General features: G+C 38.3%; 5 protein-coding genes across 5 annotated transcripts; 1 reads left to right on the top strand and 4 right to left on the bottom strand.

Moving 5' to 3' along the window:
- Positions 1-44: 44 nt before the first annotated feature.
- Positions 45-3,264, bottom strand: L201_002184 (uncharacterized protein; the record flags this gene model as incomplete). Its single annotated transcript, XM_066217962.1, has 5 exons — positions 45-246; positions 297-1,656; positions 1,761-2,136; positions 2,224-2,917; positions 3,122-3,264. The coding sequence occupies 5 exons, from the start codon at positions 3,262-3,264 to the stop codon at positions 45-47; spliced, it is 2,775 nt and encodes a 924-aa protein (XP_066074059.1).
- Positions 3,265-3,793: 529 nt separating this feature from the next.
- L201_002183 (uncharacterized protein) lies at positions 3,794-6,313 on the top strand (the record flags this gene model as incomplete). The annotated part of the gene is made up of 7 exons (XM_066217961.1): positions 3,794-3,848; positions 4,233-4,300; positions 4,361-4,441; positions 4,499-4,581; positions 4,643-5,046; positions 5,098-5,258; positions 5,354-6,313. 7 exons carry the CDS (start codon positions 3,794-3,796, stop codon positions 6,311-6,313), a joined length of 1,812 nt encoding a protein of 603 aa, XP_066074058.1.
- A 259-nt stretch (positions 6,314-6,572) lies between these two features.
- L201_002182 (uncharacterized protein) lies at positions 6,573-7,794 on the bottom strand (the record flags this gene model as incomplete). Its single annotated transcript, XM_066217960.1, has 6 exons — positions 6,573-6,602; positions 6,700-6,913; positions 7,015-7,202; positions 7,305-7,387; positions 7,556-7,631; positions 7,744-7,794. The coding sequence occupies 6 exons, from the start codon at positions 7,792-7,794 to the stop codon at positions 6,573-6,575; spliced, it is 642 nt and encodes a 213-aa protein (XP_066074057.1).
- Positions 7,795-8,508: 714 nt separating this feature from the next.
- L201_002181 (uncharacterized protein) lies at positions 8,509-11,557 on the bottom strand (the record flags this gene model as incomplete). The annotated part of the gene is made up of 4 exons (XM_066217959.1): positions 8,509-9,361; positions 9,424-9,851; positions 9,907-10,256; positions 10,318-11,557. The coding sequence occupies 4 exons, from the start codon at positions 11,555-11,557 to the stop codon at positions 8,509-8,511; spliced, it is 2,871 nt and encodes a 956-aa protein (XP_066074056.1).
- Positions 11,558-18,051: 6,494 nt separating this feature from the next.
- Positions 18,052-23,537, bottom strand: L201_002180 (uncharacterized protein; the record flags this gene model as incomplete). The annotated part of the gene is made up of 9 exons (XM_066217958.1): positions 18,052-18,462; positions 18,548-19,102; positions 19,174-19,518; positions 19,589-20,441; positions 20,503-20,583; positions 20,632-21,938; positions 21,994-22,059; positions 22,112-22,617; positions 22,889-23,537. 9 exons carry the CDS (start codon positions 23,535-23,537, stop codon positions 18,052-18,054), a joined length of 4,773 nt encoding a protein of 1,590 aa, XP_066074055.1.
- Between the last annotated feature and the right edge of the window lie 429 nt (positions 23,538-23,966).

Raw genomic sequence — 23,966 nt, 5'->3', positions numbered from 1 at the left:
AAAGACAATGTATATATGATCGGATGTCTATTTCTCCAAATCTATTAGAGACTCCTTAATCTCCTAGCAGCTTCACCTAAAGCGTCCATAGCATCTTTAGCTTCAACTTCACCTTCACCACCATTAGAATTCTCATCGGATCCCCAATTTGAAAATACATCTATACTTGCTGAATCACTATTTTCTTCTATTTTTCGTATATTTATGTCTTTGTCTGAACGAGGGGAATTATCGTGTTGATTAAGTCTGACGTTATTTTGATGCTTATTGTTGTTATCGTTATTAACAATATTTACTTGTTTCGACCTAGCATGTATGTTGTTTGATCATTGCTCTGCCACATTGTAAAAGGATTTTGGTTTAGTTCATTTATAGGTGATAATCTATATGCAGTTTTTACAGTGGCTGAATGTAATTCATTTTCATGTAAACTTTGAATTGAAGTTGATGTTCTTAAAGATAAAATTGATAATGCTATCGAAGACCTTTCTTCTGAACTTATATTATCTAAATTTAATCTTCTCATAAAATTCTCATTAAGACCATGATCAGAACGAATATTCCGATATCCATCATCATTTACTTTGTCTTCTTTACTTTGTAGATTCAGATAATGCCATTGATCTTTCTCATTTTGCTGAATATGATTAAAATTATCTTGTCTCAAAGCTATTTCTCTGTTTTTCAATTTCGGTGAAGATTGATTAGAGTAACATGGTGATGCTGAAGTTGAGGATGAACCGTATAACGACTGATTATAAGTTATTTTGATATTTCCGTCATTATTCAGATTCAGATTCAGATTCAAATCCATAGGTATAGAGGGTATAGGTAAATCAGGTGTAACTGATCTAGATTGTATTGCTGAAGAAGGTAATGATATATGTGGATCTGATCGATATCTTTCCAACAAGTTTCCCGTTTCACCCGTATGATCGTCAATCAGATCATTATGAGGATCTTGATTATAAAGCTGTTTCTGATTGACAGGTGGTCGCTCGCTCATACCTAATCGATTCATCGTTTTTCGAATTTGTTCTTCATACTCATTATCGTCACCGGTATCATCGGCAATATGGTCCAAGTCTTCCTGTCTATAATCTAATCCATGTTCCATCGAATTAGAAGGAGTTATGATTTCAGATCCAATAGAAGATTTCGAATGTGACATTGACGTATTATAATGTACGCCAAACGATTCGGATGATCTTCTAGGTTGATATGCCCTTATTTCATGTGATTTTGGTGGAGTGGGTTTGCTTTGACCAGATTGTGGTAAATTAACAGATGAAGGTGATTTGCGTGGTCGCGCTGGCGGAGGTGGTGATCTTGGCATCGATTCCAAAGAAGGCTTATCCGATAATGTTCGGATAGCTGTATGTCTGCTTTCTCCCTTTGACGAGAATGAAGGGGATGTAAAAGTTGTGGGTTCAGGTGGAATAGGTATTCTATCATCTTTCTCTTCTTTCATCTTGCCTTTACCTATTATACTCTGGGATGAAGTGATAGATACAGGAGAGGTTGATTTGCTCCAAGCTGAATCTAAAATACTTTTGCCCCATTCACCTTCATCTTCTTCACCTAAACCAAATGTAGATTCTCTAAAGGCCTGAATTTGATTTGAAAATCTTTTATTTCTTCTTCTTGGAATTAGTTCTGAAGTCGTATGATCTTGTCAGGATTATGGTTATGATGGAGATGTGAAGATCCTGTTGCTGAAACAGGGAATGATTCAGCAGCCTTTTTATGTGTAAATCTACCCTTATTAGGTTCATTCGTGATTAGATCCGATTGATTCGCTGAAGGTACTTTGCCAGACCGGGTAGGAGTTTCAGGTAGTTTGTGCTCGAAAGAGAATTTTCTCAACAGGCCTGAGGGACGTTCAATTATGACAACATCCGACATTTCAAATGTTTTGTCTTGATATGATGTGTTGGCCAGTCTAGAAGGCATAGCTGAGAATGGTGCTTGTGGTAATTTACTCGACGTGCCAAGTGGTAATTTACTAGTTTCATGTTGTTTCTTCCTTGCAGCTGATATCAGGAGCAGATCAGATTCTGTCATCCCCTGGGCCTTCAGCGATTCTAACCATTCTTCCGGTAGATCTGATAGATCAGGAGACACATGTAGATCGTGCTGTAAAAGTGAAAAAATGTTCAGATGAAATCAAGTGTATAGGTTCGTATAGCTTTATGGTATGGTTGAACGGGCTGAAATACTCACCCCTATATCGAACGGTCTTCCAATCCCTACATCTCCATTCTCCCCGATCGCATCTACTTTTTCCCAGCCGTCTTGCCAATCATCAGTGGTCTTCCTTCTTGTACCTTTACGCGATGAATTTCGATTATCTGTACTACCCTTCTTTCCTGATGTCTTGGTGGTATCATTACCTTCTGTATTTCTTCTCATCACACTCCCAACCCTATTCAGACCTTTTCCTATACCCAATAACAGCTGACTAGACGATCTTTTCTTACTCAATGAACCTTCTGGAGGGTTATTCGTAACGCCATCTTTTTGGATTGGTTGATACTGCTTTGTGAATGTCCTTTCTGATCTTATGGATTCTGCCGTCACAGATGATTTCCCAAACCCAACCTTCTTTTTGGGTGTAAACGAAAGCGATATCTCTGGTGGAGCGGTCGATATTGACATTGATGGACTTGCAGGTACAGATGGTGAAGATATAGGTGTCAAAGTTGATGTACTTCTATTCATAACTGTCGATGTGGATTGATTATGGTTATGATGTTTATAAGGAAATGGATATGCCGAAGATGAGGGCGAGGAGCTAGCTACCGGAGTCGAGGGAGATAGAGATAAAATCGACGGTGACGATAATGGTATGTTTGTTGCTGAAATTGGTGATTGTCTGAGTGGTATGAACTGTGGTGTTGCTGACCTGATCGATCTGCTGGAAGGGTGGAAGGGTATTAGACTATTATTAGCTACAATGTAACACAACTAAACGAATGATTGACACATGACACAATTTGTGTCTGTCCAAATAATCATTGTCATTGACATCTATAGGTCCTTTCAGAAACACAAACAAAAGTAGGTGATGACTGATAACTTCGCTCTGCAAGTCCATGATCGAAGCAAACATGATACTTACGGATTCAGTTCTAACCCTAATCCAGAAACCATAGTTTCTCTTGATGCTCCTCTTCCTGACAGATCAAGTCCTAATCCACCTGCTTTCAATGATGGTAATGATTTATCACTACTCATTGATCGGAATGTTCCCGGTCTTGACATCTTGGCTACCTGTAGTGAGTTCCAATTGACCATTGAAGGTCTAAATGAAGTGTATATGTTAACTTTGCTATATCACGTTTTAGTTTGTTCGTCATGTGCTGTATGTTTCTTGTGGGTGGTGAATGAGCCAACTGTAGATGATTATATCCACGATGAGTAGTCAGTATACTTCACACAGGACACAGATTTGAGCTAAATCGCCAATACCCTAAAGACCAAGAGTAAGCGGGACAAGGAAAGGCTTGTGGTAGATTGATTGAAAGAGTAAATAACCAGGACCATAACAGGATATAGTGTTTACCGAGCGAGCTAGACATGAGTTTCTTCATTTTTCACCTAAACTACCTTTCACCCTGCGCACAGACACTCATACACACAATCAGTGAAGCCAACGTCACACAACGCTAACGATCATATTGAAACACAAACCACCAAGTTATAATTCTACTCCTCGAGATAGCCTATCAACGGTCGCTTTGGTACATGACGACCTTCTTTGTCACATATCAAGTGTCGATAAGCGAATGAAATGATTGAGGCAGTCTTAAAGGTAAAGCAAAATACCATATCGCAACAAGGTGAAGGTGAGCTGAAAGGGGTAAACAAGAAAAGAAAAGCAATCGCGACAAGAGGTCCGAGCGAACGATTAAGATTAGCACTTGAAGTCCATTCTATTATGCCACATACAGGTAACACCGTCATGGAAGCGGGATCAAATATCGGTAATATGAAGAAAACGTGGCAAAAGTCGGGGGCCACGCTTGTAGAGTTTTTGTGTTAGGATTTTTCAATTTCTTCAGTTGAAAGTTGAAAGATTGTATGAAACGTTGAAATCTAGCTTAGATAGCTTCTCAGTAGCTTAATTCCTACAACTCAAAAAAGCTGTATATTACTTATTTATAAACAGCACAAAAACAATCAAAATGTATGTCAGCTTGCAGGTCATAACTTAAGCCTTCAGCTGACAGCTTTCTCTAGGACTATTCTCGGTATTAACTTTGGTCAATCTTACGCTTCCATTGCTGTCATTGACAAGGTAAGTCAAGTTGGACAAGTAGAAATATAAAATAGCTAATCTCGAGGCATGACATAATAGGAAGGTCACCCAACATGTATTGCCAACGAAGAAGGTGAAAGACAGATCGCTTGTGCTATCTCATACGTTGGTGAACAAGTTGTAAGTCTTGTTAATCAGCCCATTTAGGCGATCTGAGACTGATAGATGTAACTTTAGTACATCGGTAACGGTGCTTTACCTCATCTCGTAAAAAATGGTAAAAACACAATTATGGGTTTCAGAAACCTTTTAGGTCACACGTAAGCTTTCTAGCTGGGATCATCCCATTTATAAACAGAAAAACTGATATTCGATTTGCAGTTACGATGAAGTAGATCACACAACAATCTTAACAGCACCTTTGCTTGCTGATTCCCAAACACCAGCTTATACCGTTGATATTCTTGTACCACCACCTAAACCAGCATCAAACCCAAGATCAGCTGCAGCAAGTGGAACAGCTACACCTAATCCAGCAGCATTAGAACCTGTAGCATCAACAAAAACAATCACTGTACCTGAAGTCACATCATTATTCTTATCTACATTATTCCAATCTGCAATTGATTTCTTAGGTGTCAAACCTACATCATGTGTTATTTCAGCACCAACATGGTTCACAAAACAACAACATGATCAATTAAGAGAATCAGCAGAAAAAGCTGGTATTACAGTTTTACAAGTTTTGGATGAAGCTGCAGCAGTTTTAGTTGGTTATCGAGTTGGTTTATCAGAAGAAAGAAAATCAAGAGGTTTATTAGGTAAACCTGAAGAAGGTAATGCAGGTGAAGAGGAAAAAAGAGATAAAAAAGTCGTTGTTTTAGATATGGGTGAAACTTCTTTAGCTATCACCGTTGTTCTAGTTTCAGAAGGTGAATACACAGTTTTGAACAAAGGTAGAGATGATAAATTAGGTGGAAGAGAATTTGACAACTTGGTGAGTACTGGTTTACGATTAAATGTTCGGATTATTAAGATCACACAATAGCGATCTCGTGGGTGCATAACTGACGTCGTGAATAATTATTTCAGCTCCTTAAACACTTCTCCAAAGAATTCACCAAGAAAACCAAAGTACAACTTGATTTACCATGTGGACCAGATGCTTCAGCTGCTGATAAACGAGCTGATGCTAAATTAGTATTAGCTGTTGAACATACAAAACGATCATTATCAGCTTCATCAGGTGCAGCTACATGTGCAGTAGAATCATTGAAAGATGGATATGATTTATCTTCATCAATCAATAGATTAAGATTTGATGGATTAGCATCAAATGTTTATAGACAAGTTGGAAATAAGTTAAATGAAACTGTTAAAGAAAGTGGATTAGATTTATCACAAATTGATGAAATTTTATTAGCTGGTGCATCAACTTTATTTACTGGTTTACAACAACATTTATCTTTATTAGTTTCACCAACTACACCTGTAACATCAACTATTGATCCTTCAGAAGTTATCGCTATAGGTTGTGCTTTACAAGCTTTACATTTAGAATCTTTACCATCACAAGATTTGAAAGTCAATGATGTTTTATCTACATTTAAAGAAAAAGTCGATGTTACTTCTCAACCTATTGGTGTAGTTATTCCTGGTTCTTCATCGGATGAAGTTTCAGCTGTGATAATTGATTCAGGTGCTCCATTACCTGTAAGAAGAAGAGTAGCAATTCCAACTTCAGGTGTTTCTAAAGGTAGTAAAATCGCTTTAGAATTATGGGAAGGTAAACATGAAGTTAAAATTGAAAAAGTTGAAAGGGCACCAATCGAGAAATCTGATTCTGATGATGAAGAAGATGATGAAGAAGAGGAAGATGAAGAAATTAAAACTCCAATTACAAAGAAAGTCAAAGCTTTAGGTGGTGTTGAAGTTGAAATTAAAGATGAATCTGAATTATTATTAGAAGTCATCGTACAAAGAAATGGTGGTTTACAAGTTAAAGCTTGGCAACAAGGTCATGAAGATTCTGCTGATAAATTCGAAGTATAAATAAAATGTTCGTAAAAATCATAGATTAGTCATACTCCATTATAGATCTTTTCCATAGACGTTTGTGCATATGTTTCAGTAGAATACACACACGCATGGATACTCTTGCATCTGTTTTTCATATATGACATACACATGTGACTACAGGTTGAAGGGACAAGTGAAAAAAAGAAACATAATCATGCATTATTCGTTTCGACATCGTTGACATATTGTCTTCTATTACTCCTCTGCATCGCAATCATGATAAATCACGGTCCTACCTAAGTTTTTTATCTTCAAAGTAAACCTAAAGAAGTGGGAATTAATGAGATATATAAGCGACATTTCACCTTTCTCCACCTAGCTGTAATCTAATATTATTGTAGATCGTTCTGATTACTCACTTTCAAATATCTCATTTGCCAAATTGCAGCCCCAATCAAAACACCAATTTGTAATAAACTCCACCAAACAGCTCTTGAATTTGTTAATTCACTTGCATCTCTAAAATTAGCTTCAACTTCTCTCATATATCTTTGTTCTCTTTGAATATCTGCAACTTTATTATTCAATTCACGTATTTTGGATGATAATGTTGTTACGTGAGTTGAATCGGCTCTGTGAAATCATATGAAGTATTATACCACAAGATTAGTTTGACAGGTTTTTTATATATTTGGATTTCTCATTTAGTGAAGCAGAATAAAATAATAACTCACTCAATATCAGGTCTTGCACTACCGACATTGATATCTAAATATAATTTAAGATGTTGACTTTGAATCCATCCACCAGTAACATTTGAATGTAAACAGATATTATGATCTCCAGGTTCATGTGAAGTGAATGTAAATCTACCATCAGGTGGTCCTCTTGTATTTACTACCACTTCACCTGTTGAGAGTTCCTACGGAACCATGTGATCGATATAGTCAGCCATCAGACGAAAAATTGGTGAGGAAGTATAGGAAGATGGGCAATTATGCAAAGATATGGAGTCTCAGCTTACCTCTACGGCAACGTGAATTCCAACTTCTGGATCCATTTGCCATTTATTATTAGATTCATCCCATATATAAGCTTTATAATGACCTATATTAACAATCGGTCGAATAGAAGAAACAAAAGGTTAGCGTTCAGCTCGTTATAGATTTTAATGACTATGACTATATCACCCTTTTGTATGAATGTGTTTGCTAGGAATTTGACGACAAGATATATGTATATACAAGTTGAAAGAACGATAATGGAAAGACTTACCTTCTACAATAGTATCACTTGGTAATTCTTCCATAAAACACCGTCTTTCATTCGATTCAAAATAGAAATGTAAAGCCTACAGATATACATCAACATAATGCCGCTTGATATACTTATTTTGTAAATTCGCTTTTAGGGCGTGTAGTAGCACATAATAGAGGTCAAAAAAGAAGTAACATGTCACTTACATTGACTGCTGTCAGCAGAGGTATAGCCAGTAAAGCAGATGATAATCTCATTTTGAATGATCGTTGTCCTCCTCAATGCGTGTGTGATTGTATTTCGACAGCACTGCTTTGATTGATGAAAGATTGTTGAGTCGAGTTATTATCAATATTTTTATATATATAACTTTTATCTGTATCTTGCTGGAAATCCTATGTTCAAATGCTCTTAAAACGCGTTCAAGTGAGGTTGTTGTTCCACGTGGCTACGCTCGAAATCAAGTAAGTCACTAACTCTACAACGCATACAGAGTCTGCTGTTGGTGGTTAGAGCGATATAGTATGCATACCCGTTGACTTGTGTGTGAGCATGGGCTGATTGTACGAGTCTATGAACCTATGAAAGTGAAAAATGCATGCTGAAAACTTTGACTATCTATGACAATAAAGAAATATCCATTATAATATCAAACAAGCTATCACATATCAACATAAAACATAAAAAGTGTACAATAAATAGAAAGACAAAATTATAAATTATGGTATAAATCATCTTATACAGGGTAATAGTATATCGTTAACTAGTTGAAACAAAGTAATATAGATATAAAAGGGGAGAAATGCTATGTACTGAAAAGTCCGATTATCAGTGTAATGAATGAGTGACGTGGGGTTGGGAAATGAAATGAATTTGGTATTAATGTAAATAGGACACGTAAAATGTTGATACCGTTGTAAGTTATGTAAATCCATAATGATTTGTTACAAGAAGATTTAGTGAGACCTTATTTATGTTCTTCGATCTGATCCAATCATCATGCCTTGACCAGCATAAGTTTCACCAAATACGGATAAATTAAAGGCAACAATCTTTATCATTCTGTCGGTCAATTCTTTGATTGGTTCAAGTACACCTTCTAATCCATATGATTTGATTAAATGTAATTCTTCTTGTTTTGAGTTGGATAAAAAGTTTTCATATCTTTCTCTAATTTCTCTTGGATATGATTTAATCTCTTTTTCATCATCTTCCTCCTCAATTATCGTTTCTTCTTCTTCTTCTTCTTTTTCTTTTGATAAAGTTGAACTTGAAACTGATAATTTAGAAGTAATGGATGATATGGAATTATCTCTTGTAAGACATTTATTTACGTTGGAATCGAAAAATGTTGAAGTAGGATTCAATCTATAACCTAACAGTATATCTGATAGAATTTTGTTTAAAACAATTTTTAATCTTGACATATTTCCTTTAAATATTTCCGAATCTTTACATAGATTAACATTCAAATAACCAGTTAAAGTCGATGCTATCTTTGAAATTGATTTCATTTCTTCTTGACTTGGTAAATGATCAGTTTCAGCTTCGGGTCTAACTATTCTTAAAGCAAGTCTAAAAGCTAAATCCGATACCAGTGATTGTTTAGCATCTTCGTCCGATAATAACCTTGAATGCCACATGGGATCATCAGATGTTTTAAGCATCGTTGCAATGTGATCCATTGTTGATTCTATATCAGCCCGAGCTTTATGCATAATAGCTTGAAGACGACTAGATGAGATTTTTCCATTATGTTGGTTGAAGCAACCACGGAACGCCAAGAGTACAGTGTGGGAAATGGCAATATCAACGATTTCAGAGCTGTTCAAAAATGTCAGCATAACTCTTATCAAAACAGCAATCCGGTCGTAGAAGGAACTCACTGAAAATCTTTGATTCTTCTCGAGTCCATTTTGAATGACTCGGGTATGTTGACTGAGGTCTTCATAGGTCGTTCCAGCACGGGCATACCATTTGAACCCATTGCGCGCTTTTGAACTACCGGGGGCCATGTACCAGTTTCAGGATCCCATTCATCAAAGACAAGATCCAAGAATCCATTGGTTAATGAACGAACAACCAGTTCCATGTTATTTTTACAATCACATCTACCTATAAGATGAGTTCTTAATCTTGGTTCGGCAGCAGATAAGACTTGACGTGAAGCAGAATTTATCCATTGTCTTGTTTTTGATGATTCTAGAGTCACTTTGTTCTGAGCGAGAAGAGTTTGAAATGCATTATATTCGTACTGGTTGGCGTTGTCCCAAAGGTATGGTCGAAGAGCATGTACTTGATGATTGGCGATATCCTGTAGACGTCTCGGTCAGTATAACCGGTTTGTCAATTGGCGAGATCAGACTTACAAGTTTCATGACTTCAGCACAATCGAAGCATTTTCTTAAACCTTTAGCGACATCACCAGAAAGAGCAGTTCTAACCATATCATTCACCATTTCGTCTCTTACTGGGGCGCAATGGACTTTCATTGCTTCACCAAGTTTCTCGAACAATCGCAAGTCAAATACACCTCGTCTGGCTTGAATGGTAAGGAATTCAGGATCAAGAGCAGCGTAAAGTTCAGGTACTAATGCATGGGTGACAGTTGGGCAAACGGCTTCATGAGCTTCCAGGGCTTCTTTCGAGAAGGAGTGAGCAAAGTGATTTGGACAAGGTGTAGTTGATCCCATAAGCGATACAAGGATTTCTCGAAGAGCTAATGCAACCAAATATTTAGCATATGTAAATGATTGTGACCATTCTCTGGGTTTACTTACTTCTGATGAGTTCCGGTAATCTAGATGGCCAAACGGCTGCACGGGACCACCATTCATTTTCGGTTAAATCTCTTCTCCATCTCCCACATAGACATTGTGGTATCCTTTCTAATTTTTCAACTAGTTTATTGTTGTTTAGACGAGTTTGGTTTTTAGGCATTCTCCATCTAATACATCTACATCCAGTATCAAGTTCTTCTGCTATACTATCCCAGTACATATCAGCTACGAAACTTGATGCTCTGGGATCGACTACAGGAGTTTTGCCACCCGTAACAATTTCAGCGTAACCATGTTTAGTAGGTACTTCATATGGCGAATTGACAGGTCTGAAAGCTAAACTATCGAATAATAAATCATGACGGAGTTGAGGATTTTTAAGTATTTCTGTGGCATCAAGCGTTCGTAATGAATTAACATTAATTGCTGGTTGTCGACAAGCTACTACACAATGTTGTTCTTGAGCAGGAGGTATGGCTTTGATTTGTTTATTGGTCCTCAAAACTCTACCCAATTCAGCTGCTGCTGCTTTCTGTCTTTGTATTTTCGTAGGTGACGATCGACCTGTTTCGTATGTTCTTTGCCAAACTTCTGATGGTGTAGGTGTATCATGTTTTGATTTCCTTCGTTTAAATATCGGTGTAGCAGTCGGTAGTGAACAAGCACGGTTGCGTTTTCGTCTAGGTGGCGATGGTTCAGCTATTTGCATGGTTGGAGAAGGGTTGGCTGAGGCGGTGCGATTGAGGGGTTCTGAAGTGAGTAAGGACGAAGATGAGGTATCAGCATGATATGGGTGAGGTATGTGCGAATCTGTGGAAGATGAAGGGATTTCGATGGGAATATGATGAGGTGATGGACATCGACTGGATGAAGCGAGTGGCTGTGTATTCGTGTTGTCCCAAGATATCGAAGAGGAAGAGGATGATGACAAAGCTTGGTTCTGACTATGCCATCTTTCTACAGCAGCTTCCTCGGTATCTTGTGCCCATGTCATAGTTGTTGAAGCTGAAGACGTCGAAGCAGATGAAGAAGCTTCTTGCGCCCCAGACCAAGGTGTGAGATTTGTTTGGGCTGAAGTAGGACTGGTGCAAGTCGTACTTCCGCGATGCATACCAACAGGGTTCTTCAGTTTGTTGTCGGTAGACGTCGAGGTCTGGACGTTACTTGAACCTGAATTAGCATGACGAGAAGAAGGTCGATGTTGTTGAAGAGGTGAAGGAGGTGCGTGATTCTGGTCCATAATGGAGGTTGACCTACAAAACACCAAGAAGACATTAGGTTAGAGGGCCGGAAGCCTGCGTAAAGAAATAACCTGTCGGTGACTTACGAACAAAGCAAGGTGAAGTGTTAAGGAAGTTAGGTAAAAGCTGGGAATCTAAGAATTCCAAGGGACGAAGTAAAGCGACGGCAGATCAAAGGAGAGTCATACCAAGCAAACAACAATGAACGCGGTATAATAGGCGTTGATATATCGAGTTTGTTATCGGTGGCAAGAGATAAAATGTAAATCAAATGAAGTGCAAGTTATAGTCAGCGAATAATGTCTTATGCAGGTTGTTTCTTTGAGTGAGATTCGCCTGATTACACCAAAAGGTGAGAGGAAAGGGAACCGAAAAGATGGTAAACAAAGCTTGAGAGGAAGGGTTCAGAAAGGAGATGTCGTCCAAAACAGAGAGGTAAATTTAGTCCTCCACTTTCAGCACTTAACATATTATTGTTTCATCTAAAAAGAACCGAAGCAAGGATCGGTACTCGGTTGATTTGCCCGAATGAGAGTATGACATGGAGAGTGAAAGAATGGGGAAGGACAGGCAGAGGTGGGACTGATCCTAAAGCATTGTCCTTCGATAGAATTAAAAGATGTCTAGGCAAAGAAAGGAATGGGCAATTCAAGGAAGAGAGAGAGGTTGATCACCATATGTACCCTAAATTATGATGTTAGGATAGATTAGGGATAAACGGCGTAAGATGATCCGGGCGTGGGTAAGGTGAGGTCACAAGGCTAATCGGAACCACTATAATCATTGTTGATCTACCGAATCATCATTTCATCAAGGGTATGATGATGGTGAAACCGTTTTAAAAGGTGGCAATACACCAAAAAGCCCAGACATCACAGTCATAATGAAAGGAGTAGTAACGATTACAAAGGAGCGTTTGACGATACTCACGAACTTGTAGCTCCCCAAGGATAGACTAATAATAGCGGAGTAACCTCGGAGGTTGAATATCTATCCTATCCCAGATGTTGTATATATATTTGTTCTTGTTCAGAATGTATTGAATTGAGTACCAACCAATGCTGATCCAATGAAAGCGCTGATCAACTAAAAGCAATCAAATAGAGGTTGTTAGACTTATGATTAGCGACAATGCTTTATGGTTTTATTATGTATAGTTTTAGTCTAAAGAGTAGTTAATTGCTTTGACCCTCAACCCTCTTCTATGTTTAAATAGATCAATCTAATTATATTCATTGATCCTACTATTTTGCAATTGAGATTATAACTTCCGATCAAAGAACCTGGAAGTTATACGAATGATGGATGGGGAAGAGGGAAGAGGAAGAGGGAAGAGGAAGAGGGAAGAGGGAGGCTAAGGCAGGAACGGATTCAAGCGAAAAAAGAATAATTGATGGTAACCATGTTTCGTGTTGAGAGAGAAAGAGTGGGTCAATGTGGTAAGTTTTAGAATATAACGGGTAAAAAATGTATGTATTATGAATGAGGCTTGGGCGTGAATCAAAGGTTCGTGATTGTTATATGTGATAATTCAAGTTAATTCTCTGTGAACTTTTATCACAATAAATAACTGTAATATACGTAGGACTAGTAATAGTATGTTGTACATACTACGCCACGTATAGATTTCTTTTTAGAGTTGAGTTGAATAGATGACTAGAAATAGGTAGGAAGGATGAATTATCCGATAGGAGAGGTAAAGTGTAAATTAGAGTGATAGTGAGACTCGATGAAACTGAAATCATACACAAAAAAGGTAGATGCAGAAGCAAACATAACAAATAACAATGAAAACGAGAACGAAAACGTAAATTTGAAGCAAAATCCGAGACAAAAGAACTGAAAAACAAAGGATACGGTTTATGAAAGACAAAGACGCGAAATGTAAAACGTAAAACTTACTATATAAAGTTGTTTCTAACGGTCACCGGCCGGTCGTCTTTCAATCGATAATCTAATAAACTAAGATTAACGCTCATACAATATATCTTCTAACCTTGTATTTATGTATTTATCCGCGCCTTGAGTCTTGGGATTTTCGTAAATGTTACTAAAGCTGATGTATTCGTGTTGAGATACTGTATCAAGGTTGGGGCGAAATAATCGATTACTCTATATGCTGTTGATTTCTAAATATTGTCAAAATTCAGTGTTAGCTATATGTAATCATACATATTTGTTATGGTATACAGTTTCTCAAGTCGACTCATACGCCCAGGCTGATTTATAAGGAATCATAAGAAACGGAAGAGCTAGGCTTGATTGGAATGCACACATTCTCAGCCACGAAGTCACCTGTATAGGATTCAGTGTGAAAGAAGGTGTATTATCGTTTATATGTGGGGTAAAGAACACTGAGTCAAGCACGGTTCGTGTTTCTTCTGTTCCTTTGTACTTCTATTTTTCCACAAGGAACCAGCGTAGTTCATAAATGATGAATGTTCGAAGGCCTCTAAACTCTGTCATTTGTATGACACAATTCTTTCATCTACATATATGCATCCTATTATTCCCGGTAAAGTCTGTGTTCGCGTGAATCTAATAGCTCGAAGCAAGGGCACAGGAGTCCAAAGCAAGCAAAACAGAGTGAAATCAGGATTCAAAGCTAAATCAGGATGAAGCTGTGTATGTAATACTCAAGGGCAGTCTTGAGTTACAGAATGATAGATCATAACAGAAAAACCGAAAGAAGAACAGGAACGAAAAGAAGGTGTAAACAATTTAAAGATGTATGGTTTAACCTCTAAAACATCCCAGAATAATGACTTTAAATTTCCCAGACTAGTAGACTATACTACCAATTCACCACGCAGAAGTGCCGTTACCATCCGGTCAAAGCCGTTGACGTCTTCCTTATTAAGATTTTTCTCATTTTTCGCCTTTCCCGTTATTCCACACCTTCCGTTATTCCATCCTGTCATTATTTCACACTGCGTAAATCACTAACATGGACGTTCATGATATGAAATACCATCTACAGAACCACGAACCACGATGGAAAGCATGAAGGAGATGATGATCATAAAGATGAATGAAGTGATATAGCGATAAGATCTTCTCTTGTGCTTAGCCAAGAGACGCGCCGACAGAACCGGATCGAATCCTTCTTCACCCTTCACCTGCAGCGCTTTTCGATGATACTCATCTTGAAGAAGAGAAATCCACTTACTACTAGGCCTTCCTCCTGTCTACACTAGTATATGTTCCTGTCACTGTCTTACTTTCCTAGTCGCTTGGAATCAATGTGACGTATATTGAGTAGTTGAGCTGGTTGGTGAATTAATAGCGATGTCAAAGATGATGCTAACGATGATAGTGATAACGATGGATTAGTTGATGGTAAGCTAAAAGGTGAACAGTGAACTGAGAGAATAATAAGAAAAGAAAATTCATAGACGGAAATGCATGATAGCTTTTTTTTGGCATTCTTTTGTTCGTTACTACTACTACTACTACTACTATAACAACACTACTCGATTGATGTTCGGTCATTACTTCATCGTCACGTATGGACTAAGATGGAAAGAATGATGATTATGATCATGTATCATGTAATCAAAGTGAAACTAAAAGGTTATACCGAGGGGGAGGTTTCTCACGTCTTTTACGGATACAAAATAATACAAATAAAAGAAAATCGGTAGTGTGGATGCATATATTATTTGGTAATTTTGAAAATGCCATCTGAGACTTTTTTTTGAAAAAAGACTGATTGTGGAACAACCCTTTTTTGTTCCGGTTTATCATTTCACTATTGTACTTGAGGAAAGACAAAAGATCCTTGGTGAAAGTGAAAACCTTATGTTATATTTTGCGTATTTTTGGGATGATGACGATCATTCATTCATTCTTTCTGGATACGAAGTAAGTGAAATCTATTTCGGAAGCTACATCAGATTATGTGATAGCTTAAGAGAGGAACAGAAAGGGGAAAGAAAAAGGCTAAAGATCCCGATATGCTTTTGCTTGTATACGAGTCTTTCGTAAGATGACACAGAAAGATCTTTTCGGATGATCCAAATTAGGCTGTGTTAACATAATAAAGCAAGCGTTTCAGGTTGTTTCTAAACATCATTACAGGTATTACGACTGCTAAAAAATGACTACTGTATAAAATAAGTTTTGGATCAACGTCCCTGTAACCTCTGCATAAGTTTCTCTCCCAAACTGTAGTCGTAAGCTCGGTTAAAACGAAATGCCAGAAGAGCGATCAGATCGTTCTTTACGTTTTGTTAATGCAAGTGAAATTTGCGTTGCGTAAAGTGCATAAAAATTCAGTTCTCTTTCTCTCATTTTCGTGATCTTTCGAAAGACCCTGTCTTACCAGAAAAACGAACTTCTACCTCGGAAGTTTATTATCGAATGATAGACGTCAGAGTCGTAAGCTCAACTTTCGAAGAAGGTAACAAGAGCGTCGTATTTACATGGTTGAGAGAAAACAATGAGCTTTTTTAGTACTTCGGGTTGAACATTAATTACGAGATTATCGAGACATATAAAAAGGGTCAAAGAGCCCGCTTTCCTTCTTCGGGATATTATCTTGAGATAATTCTCCTTCCCTTCCTTGGCCATCCGAGACATGGCGATTCATTCAGTACAGCATGTCCACTACTCGAAACACAAGTTGTCGTCCAATTGCATAAGCTACATGCTGGCATACAGCCAATAATACATGGCGAAAAGTTATGAGCAGACAATTCAACTACCAACCCTGCGTAACCGGAAAGCGAGATCCGCGGCTCAGTATGGATCAGACAATCAAGCGTTGTGAGTTTCCCGATTAAGGACACGCGAGATGATATTACTGTTCTTGATTTGGGCGAAGTATCATCTGAGCGGTGCATATTGCATATTATAACAATCGTGAAATGCAGTAAATTCAGAGTCAAACTTTAAGTAGCCCCATCGCTGCGTTTTGAAGTTGCGACGTCACGGAATCAGAAGGATGCAATTCGCATTCCCCCTAATTTATTATGTCTTTACAGATCAGTTAGTTAGGCTATATGAAGACCCCAGTCTTATATCTGCATTTCGGGAATCTACACTAGATAGTTGTCTGATAGCCCATTTTTACTGCGGGGTACAGTAAGCACCGTTCATAGCCTACAAATAGATGTATGACAAGGATCAGGTCAATTCCCACTCCATCTTTAATCTGCCCATTATTGTTTTGGTACCTACGGACCTGAAGGAACGGAACTATGGGAATCCAAAATCACTAGGGATAGATAACAGGCTAAATAGTACAAAAACCTTCCGGAAGGAATTTTTCTCTAAGTCAGGTCCAAGAGTTTGACTTGCATACTCCGTAGATAGCGCTTATTCCAAACTGTAAGTTACAGTATGCATCGAGCGTGCGACAAGGAGTACAGCGATGCGTCGTACAATTTTATTGGGATGTCACAAGATACTGCCCAAATAGATAAGCCGATTTAATCAAGTATACATACTCCGTACATGCGTATGTAAAACCTTGTTCGACAAGAAAGGAATGTTGTCGTGCATGGGTCCAAAAAAGATTGGTACAGTAACGAAGGATTCTCTTGAACGCCTTGATTCTGGCGTTTCTGAACAACGCCATCCCGTATATTAGAAAGTTCCCTCTCCGCCGGCTTCGGATTAACTTCGCTCAATACTGCAATACACTTCCATACATTTTCGGCGAAATTCATACGCTGCGAGTCGATTTCCTATTCTAGGTTGTTGACAACATTGGGAGTTTTTTGTCTATTCATTTTGCTGCGAAATATAGAGAAACGACCAAGTAACGCACCGCTGTATAGCAAATCGCCTTTGATGGTATAGTTACGTCATAAAGTATCCAAAATCTTTTCGGACTTTAGTTTACGGAATTTATCAGAATACTCTCGGAAGCTGATCGACATCTCTTTTTTAGACTGAAATATCTATTATTATTCCCCACTTTTAGATCCTCCTGTTGTCCCGGAAAAGTAGTGATCTAGGATGCAAAAGAGTCTAAAAGCATAATTATTAGGGTGTTCCATACTCCTTTACAAGTAGAGGTGGAGATGCTCGTTTCAAAGCAACAAAGCGATACTAGAATGCATGTAAGTATTTAATTGTATTTGCACGCGATCACACGAAGAAACCTTCACATCGAGCTTGCTTCACATTTTCCCATCTGTTTCACTGTACGCATGGCGAATTATAACCTTATTTTCGGTTCTCCCCAACATCGGTCAAACTCTGAGACATTCACCGTAGAGTACCGTAAATAACGCTTTGACTGTTTGTTTCATGTTGAACACTTATAACTTATCGTGTTGTCACGTACAGTGCGAGTACGGCGGCCGAGGAACCGCCTATGCCTTGTCCTCTTTGTTTGACATTTGCAAACAAGGTGTACTTGTACTTGGCATCGTTGGTCCTATTCGTGGCATATTCTTTTCGTATATTATGATTACAAAATACATAAAATATAACATATATATACATGAGCTAATTATAACAGATTTTTAGTATTTGTAACATTTTATCTTCTGATTGTACCATTGTTGTCATTAGGGTTTGGAGTACCGAATCCATCCTCTTCATCTTGTTCTTCTAGTTCATCGTTGATTGTACTGTCCATTGATTTGTGATGACTATGATGTAATTCATCTTTTCTCAAGGTCAATTCAAACTCTTCTCCTTCTTCTTCTTCTTCATCATCATCTTCGTCTTGATCATTATCTTCTTGTGAAGATCTTCTATGTAGACTAGTCATACTTCTAGCTAAAGATTTTTCTAATTTCTTTTCACCCTGTTTTTTAACTCTTAATGAAATTGCATTTCTTAAAGATTCAACATAAGTTTCATATTTGAATATTTCTGTATGTATATAATGTGATTTGGCTTTCCAATTTTCTCTAGCTTTGATTAGATCCTTTGAACCTGGTGTATACTATATAGAGTGAAGTCAAGTATAAGATATATCAGTAAAAAACAGAATCTCCCTAGAAAATTCGAAAGAAGGAGCTATAACTTACAAGTTTATTCATTGGTTCTTCAATAGATTTATGTTGTTCTAATTCATCAACTAAAGATCTTACATAATTTTGTAAAGCATCCAACTGAGATTCTTCATCTAATGGAGAAGGCATTGTAGCCGGTGGAGGTGGTTTCCAATCATTTATATAAATTTTATCATTCATACTTGAAGAGATTGAACCTAAAGTTCTTTTACCGTATGTACCACCTAATTTTGATAAATTACTTCTACTTGATTTTATACTTGCTCTATCATCTTCTTGTTCACGTTCCTTTTCACGTTCCTCTCCAGGTAAAGGTATTCTATTCCAACCATATTCCATATTTGATACACCACCTTGTAAAGGTTGTCTAGATCTTCTGGCTGCCCAATAATTACATGCTGATACCCATTCCATAACTAAATCTTCCGTACCAGCTTGAAAGAAACTTGTTTCTCCGGTAGGTGTAGCAAGTGAAAAACAATATGGTCGATTCGCATTATATCCTGGTTTAGGTAATGCTACTGACATTGTATGCATTAGACTGATTTGTCCGTTTGCATTGGCATTTTCCTGATCCCACGATTGCGTATCAGTATTAGCTTCCATTCGGTCTCATAGCGTAGCTCAATCAATCAACTTACAAGCCAATTACCACCACCTACAGAACCACCCATGAACCCACCATTGCCACCTTTTTCACCAAAAGTAAACATGTATAATTCTCCTTTAGAAATGACAACAAAGAACTGTTTCCAATCGTTCTTTTTGGCTCGTTTGTTGGTTGATTCCCAGTACAGCTTTCTTGACAACAGACCTTCTTTAGCCCAAGGAGCACCAAGGAGAGCCAGTTCATCGTCATCCATATCTTCAGTTGTATCATCACTAGTATTAGAATCGATACTTCTTACTTCATCATCATGTTCACGTATGACAGTATGAGAGAGGTTTGAAGCAAAACCGAGTGTAGGTGCAAATGATCCCAGACCCTGATAAGCGAAGATTTCAAGTCAGCTATATCATTCAATGAGAATAACAAAAACAGATGAGACCACTTACCTCGTTGATAGACGTGGCATAACTTGGTGTAGGACTAAGTCTTCCATCTGAAGCTGACCATTGAGAGCCGTAAGGATTGTTGAGTAAACCTTGCATACCTCTTATACTACCTCTTTTCAAAACATTGACTCGATCAGAAGGACTTCGTACTGATTTACCTCTTTCAAAAGGCCCATTACTTGAAATCGAAATCATTGATTGTCTATTATTACTGGAAGAAGTCTGATTCCCTGAGATAGGTAGTAAAATCCTATCCGCTTTGACACTTGCGAATATCTCTCGTAAAGCGTTTTCAGCCTCTAATTCCCATGCTTTATTATATGTGAACGAGCTAACAGTTGTTGAACTACCTCTTGTCTTTGTATCTACTAAACCGTTTGTTCCGATTGAAGATAGACTATCGGTTCTAGTTGGTCCAGCATGCCCATGTGCATGTACTATAACGGGTGCAGAAGCGCTTCGTTGTGTTGAAGGTGGGTTTGCAGGATTTTTCGATCGTACACTAGTGTTCAAGGAAGGTGCCATAGATGCGTTGGAACCAAATCCCGGTCTTATACTACTACTATCATCTCTGATCAGATCAGGTGTTGATGACCTATCACCAGAAGGCATACTTTCGTGAATCGCTCGCATTGCATTACGGACAAAATCCGTTCTTGACATGTGTTTGTTCAACTCAGCAATGTGAAGATCGGTGTTGAGCATTAGCATAGCTGCTGTAACAGTATGGACTACTCCTGGTGTACCGAATACAGTGTTACCGTTACACTCAAAGTATCGAGCTGAGAAGGCTTCGAGAATTCTGTCAATCTCCTGAGATTCCGCTTTTAGGTGCAATTTCTGGCAGAGATCCCTTTCAAGAGCCAAATACACATGTCAGTTACATTTGCGAAAATCATTACTGTGATGCTCACCTGAACGAGTCTACCAAGGTCTGTCCTTTCATATCAAAATATTGCATATAGTATTTAAGAGCGATCGCATTGATAGCACGTCTGACTATGTGGTTAGCGTCGTCCACATTCGAAACGAAAAAGACTTACGGTCCACCTAAGAACTCTGCGACTTTGTCACCAGGTACATTGGTAAAATCTTCTTCTAAGAATTCACAAGCTAATCTTCTACCTTTTTCTTCTTCATCTTCCTCATGAGTTGTTCTAGGAGTATCAGGTGGAGTATTGACAATTTCTAGCTGATCTTCTTTATTACCATATATTGGACCTGGAGCACTCATAGTTCTTGGAGTTTGTTTACCCCACGGTGAGCTGTTCATGAAAGAGGATTTTGATGTGCCATCATCATTCAGATTCAGCGGCGCAATGTTGGGGTATAATTGTGAGCTTTCTTGAGGTGGTGGACTAGACACTAATCTGACTGAAGATGGAATTAAAGGTGAATCTCCTTGACCTTGACTCCGATCAAATGACTTTTTACCATGAGATAGAGAGGGTGATCTTGCAGGTGAAGGTAAATTTGAATTTGCAGGAGATTTTGATTGTGCACTTCTTCTACCAGATGATCTACTTGATGTTCTTGATAACATCTGCGGATGCGGTACTAAACCAGAATCACCATTTAATGAAGGATTAGGTGAAGGTGATGAGGTCGTACGTTTAGGTATGATTCTATCAAGTTGAGGTGAACCTATAGGTAATGAACTAGTCCTTTGAGTCGGTATAGGTGATAAGTGAGATGAAGTATCCTTGCTATTTCTCCCCAATTCCGATGGGAATCTGCTTCTAGCTGTTTCTCGAGCTGTTTCCATTGATGATGTCCTATCCTTGTTTCCTCTTATACTGTCAACGGGCAAACCTAAGTCTTTCGCTGGATCTGTCTGTCCTATATCTTCCAGCATTCCTGCCATATCAGACTTGAAGGTATGAACAGTCCGAGTTCCCGGTGATGCTGTTGGTTTTAGTGGAGGCTCCAGGCCTGGAGGACTATCGTCGTCGGCTGCACTTGCTGGTTGACGAGTATGACCCGATACACGAAGTGATGTGCTAGGCGTACGCCGTGGGTCTTCTTCAGGTTCCATCACAGCAGGTAGCGGTTTGTCTATGCTCAAATGACTATTTCCGGATACCCTTCTATTATTTGTCGGTGTTATAGACCTGCGTCCATCATAGATTGCTGAGCTTTCTCGTGAAGCGGGAATGGTGGATGAGGAAACGGTACGAGAGGAAGAAGGGGGATGATCGATACCAGAAGGAATATTCCGCAATTGGTCAGGCGGATCTGGAGCTTTTCGAAGTTTAGACGTATATGCTGAAGGAACAGGGGGAACAGGCGGACGAGGACTATCGGTCTCTGGAAAGCGAGAGGAAGTTGCGGAGGGAGGAGTGGTTGATGGCTACAATTTATCGGCCTATGAGCTGACATACGTGGACAATGATAAACCAGCTTACTAGGGGATGATCTTTGGAGGATCCAAACATTTTCCCAAAGACTCCTTTAGCTTTATTTCGAATACTCTGCATCTTTATTAGCTTTTCCAGTAGTTGCCTAAGCCGTCGAGAAGCTTACCTTGAACCCTTCGTCAGAAGATTGCGTCCGACTTCTCCCACTGCTACTTATCGTACCTGAACCTTCAGCTATAGAAGCCATCTGATTACCACCTAACATACTACCGTATCTTCCCCATTGCTCATCATGTACTTTTGGATTCGTTGTTGATCTTTCCCTATTCCTCGAGTTCGAAGTTAACGTTGTTGTTGATGATTCCGCAAAACTCTGTGCTGGTGATAACGTGGGTTGTCTAGCTGAACCTGCTGTCCCTGGTCTACTATTGTTTACTTTCTTTATCGGTGTTGTAGTAGTAGTCGGTCCTGCAGAAGCAGGCGGCTGTGATTGCTGTTGTGCTTGTTGAGACGTCGAGGGATGTTCATCTGGTCTGGTGGTTGTTTTAGCTTCTTTTGCTTTCCTCACCAAAGTTGCTAAATCAGGCGAAGACGCTGTTCCGGGTGAACGAAATATGGATCGTCTTTTCGGTGGCATAGCGTTTTTTGGTTTGATTATTTCACCTAATTCAGCTGTTTCGTTTTGTCGAATGCGAATAAGTCATATGAGACGGGAGTCAATCGGTATATTGTTACATGAAAGTAATAAAATTATCAAGATGAATGATCGGGATGAATAATATGGTTAGCTTCTTTGTACTCTATCGTGCTCCCGAAGGAATGTTTCGTGATCTGAAGGAGGTGTGTAGAGAGAAAGACAGGGTAACTACTGGTAATCACCAAGGGAGCGAGGGATGATATACATGTAGACAAAGGATAGATAAAACTGAAAAGAAATACTAACCATCTATACCTATAGATTTACTTGTTCTTCTTCTTGAGTTTGTATTTATTGAAGTTGAATCAGAATAATTACTTGATTGATAACCTGAATCATTTGTTAATTGACTTGATTTCCTATTATGTCTAGTTGTATTTATTGTTGATGGTGTTGGTGGTATAATATCTATATTCTTATGATTTATTTTCCTTTCTGGACTTTCCATTAATATACCTAATCCTGTGCCTATACTTGAACTATTTTTCAGATTATTCAAATCTTCTTCAAAACTCGTTTTTTCAATTGGTAATGGTTGATCAGGATCACCATTAATAGTAGTAGTATTATCTAACCTTTTCCTTAAAGATGGTGAAGGACCTAATCCAATATTTGAATTTCTTATGAACTGATTATTTGTATCTTCATCTAATGTTGATGATCCACTAGCAGATAAAAAAATAGTTGATTTATGATCTAATAAAGCAGCTTCGAAATCTGCTTCAGAACGTTTCAATGATCTATTAGATGAAGTTGATGGTCTATGAGGTAAATTAGGTGAAGTTGATCTTGAATTGCTTCTGCTTCCACTTCCATTACTATTTCCTCTGCCCAAATTAGGTGTACCTAGATTAGGTGAAGGTGATAAAGGTGCTGAAAGAGAAGGTGATTTCATTGTTGAATGTGTATACAACTGTTTATTATAGTTAAAGTGATTATCGTCGAAAGCTATTCCTTATTCCTTATTCCTTTTGCCCTTTCCTTTCCCTTTCTTATGTTTCTCCTGGTCCCATTCGCATATTATATGCTAGTTTATAAGCTGAGATAGTCATATACGTATATGTTGTCAAGGTATGGATAGACTACAGTACGGACAATAACAAAGAGCTAATTGACACCTCTTTCCCTTTGCTGGTGGTCCAAGCGTACCAAGTGTAATCTCATGTTCAATTCAGCGGTCATACTATATATATGTATGCATCAACATGAAACAGCGGCCATCTCCGCCTAATCCGGGTAAAAGCTTAAGCTTAAAGAAGGCCGAAGTGAGAATATCAACCGTGAAGACTTATTTTATAGGTCATAAAGTTGATTACTCTGTCAA

Source organism: Kwoniella dendrophila, chromosome 2, assembly GCF_036810415.1.
Source record: "Kwoniella dendrophila CBS 6074 chromosome 2, complete sequence".
In the NCBI taxonomy this organism is placed as follows: Eukaryota; Fungi; Basidiomycota; class Tremellomycetes; order Tremellales; family Cryptococcaceae; genus Kwoniella; species Kwoniella dendrophila.
This window is presented reverse-complemented; position numbering and strand designations above follow the sequence as displayed.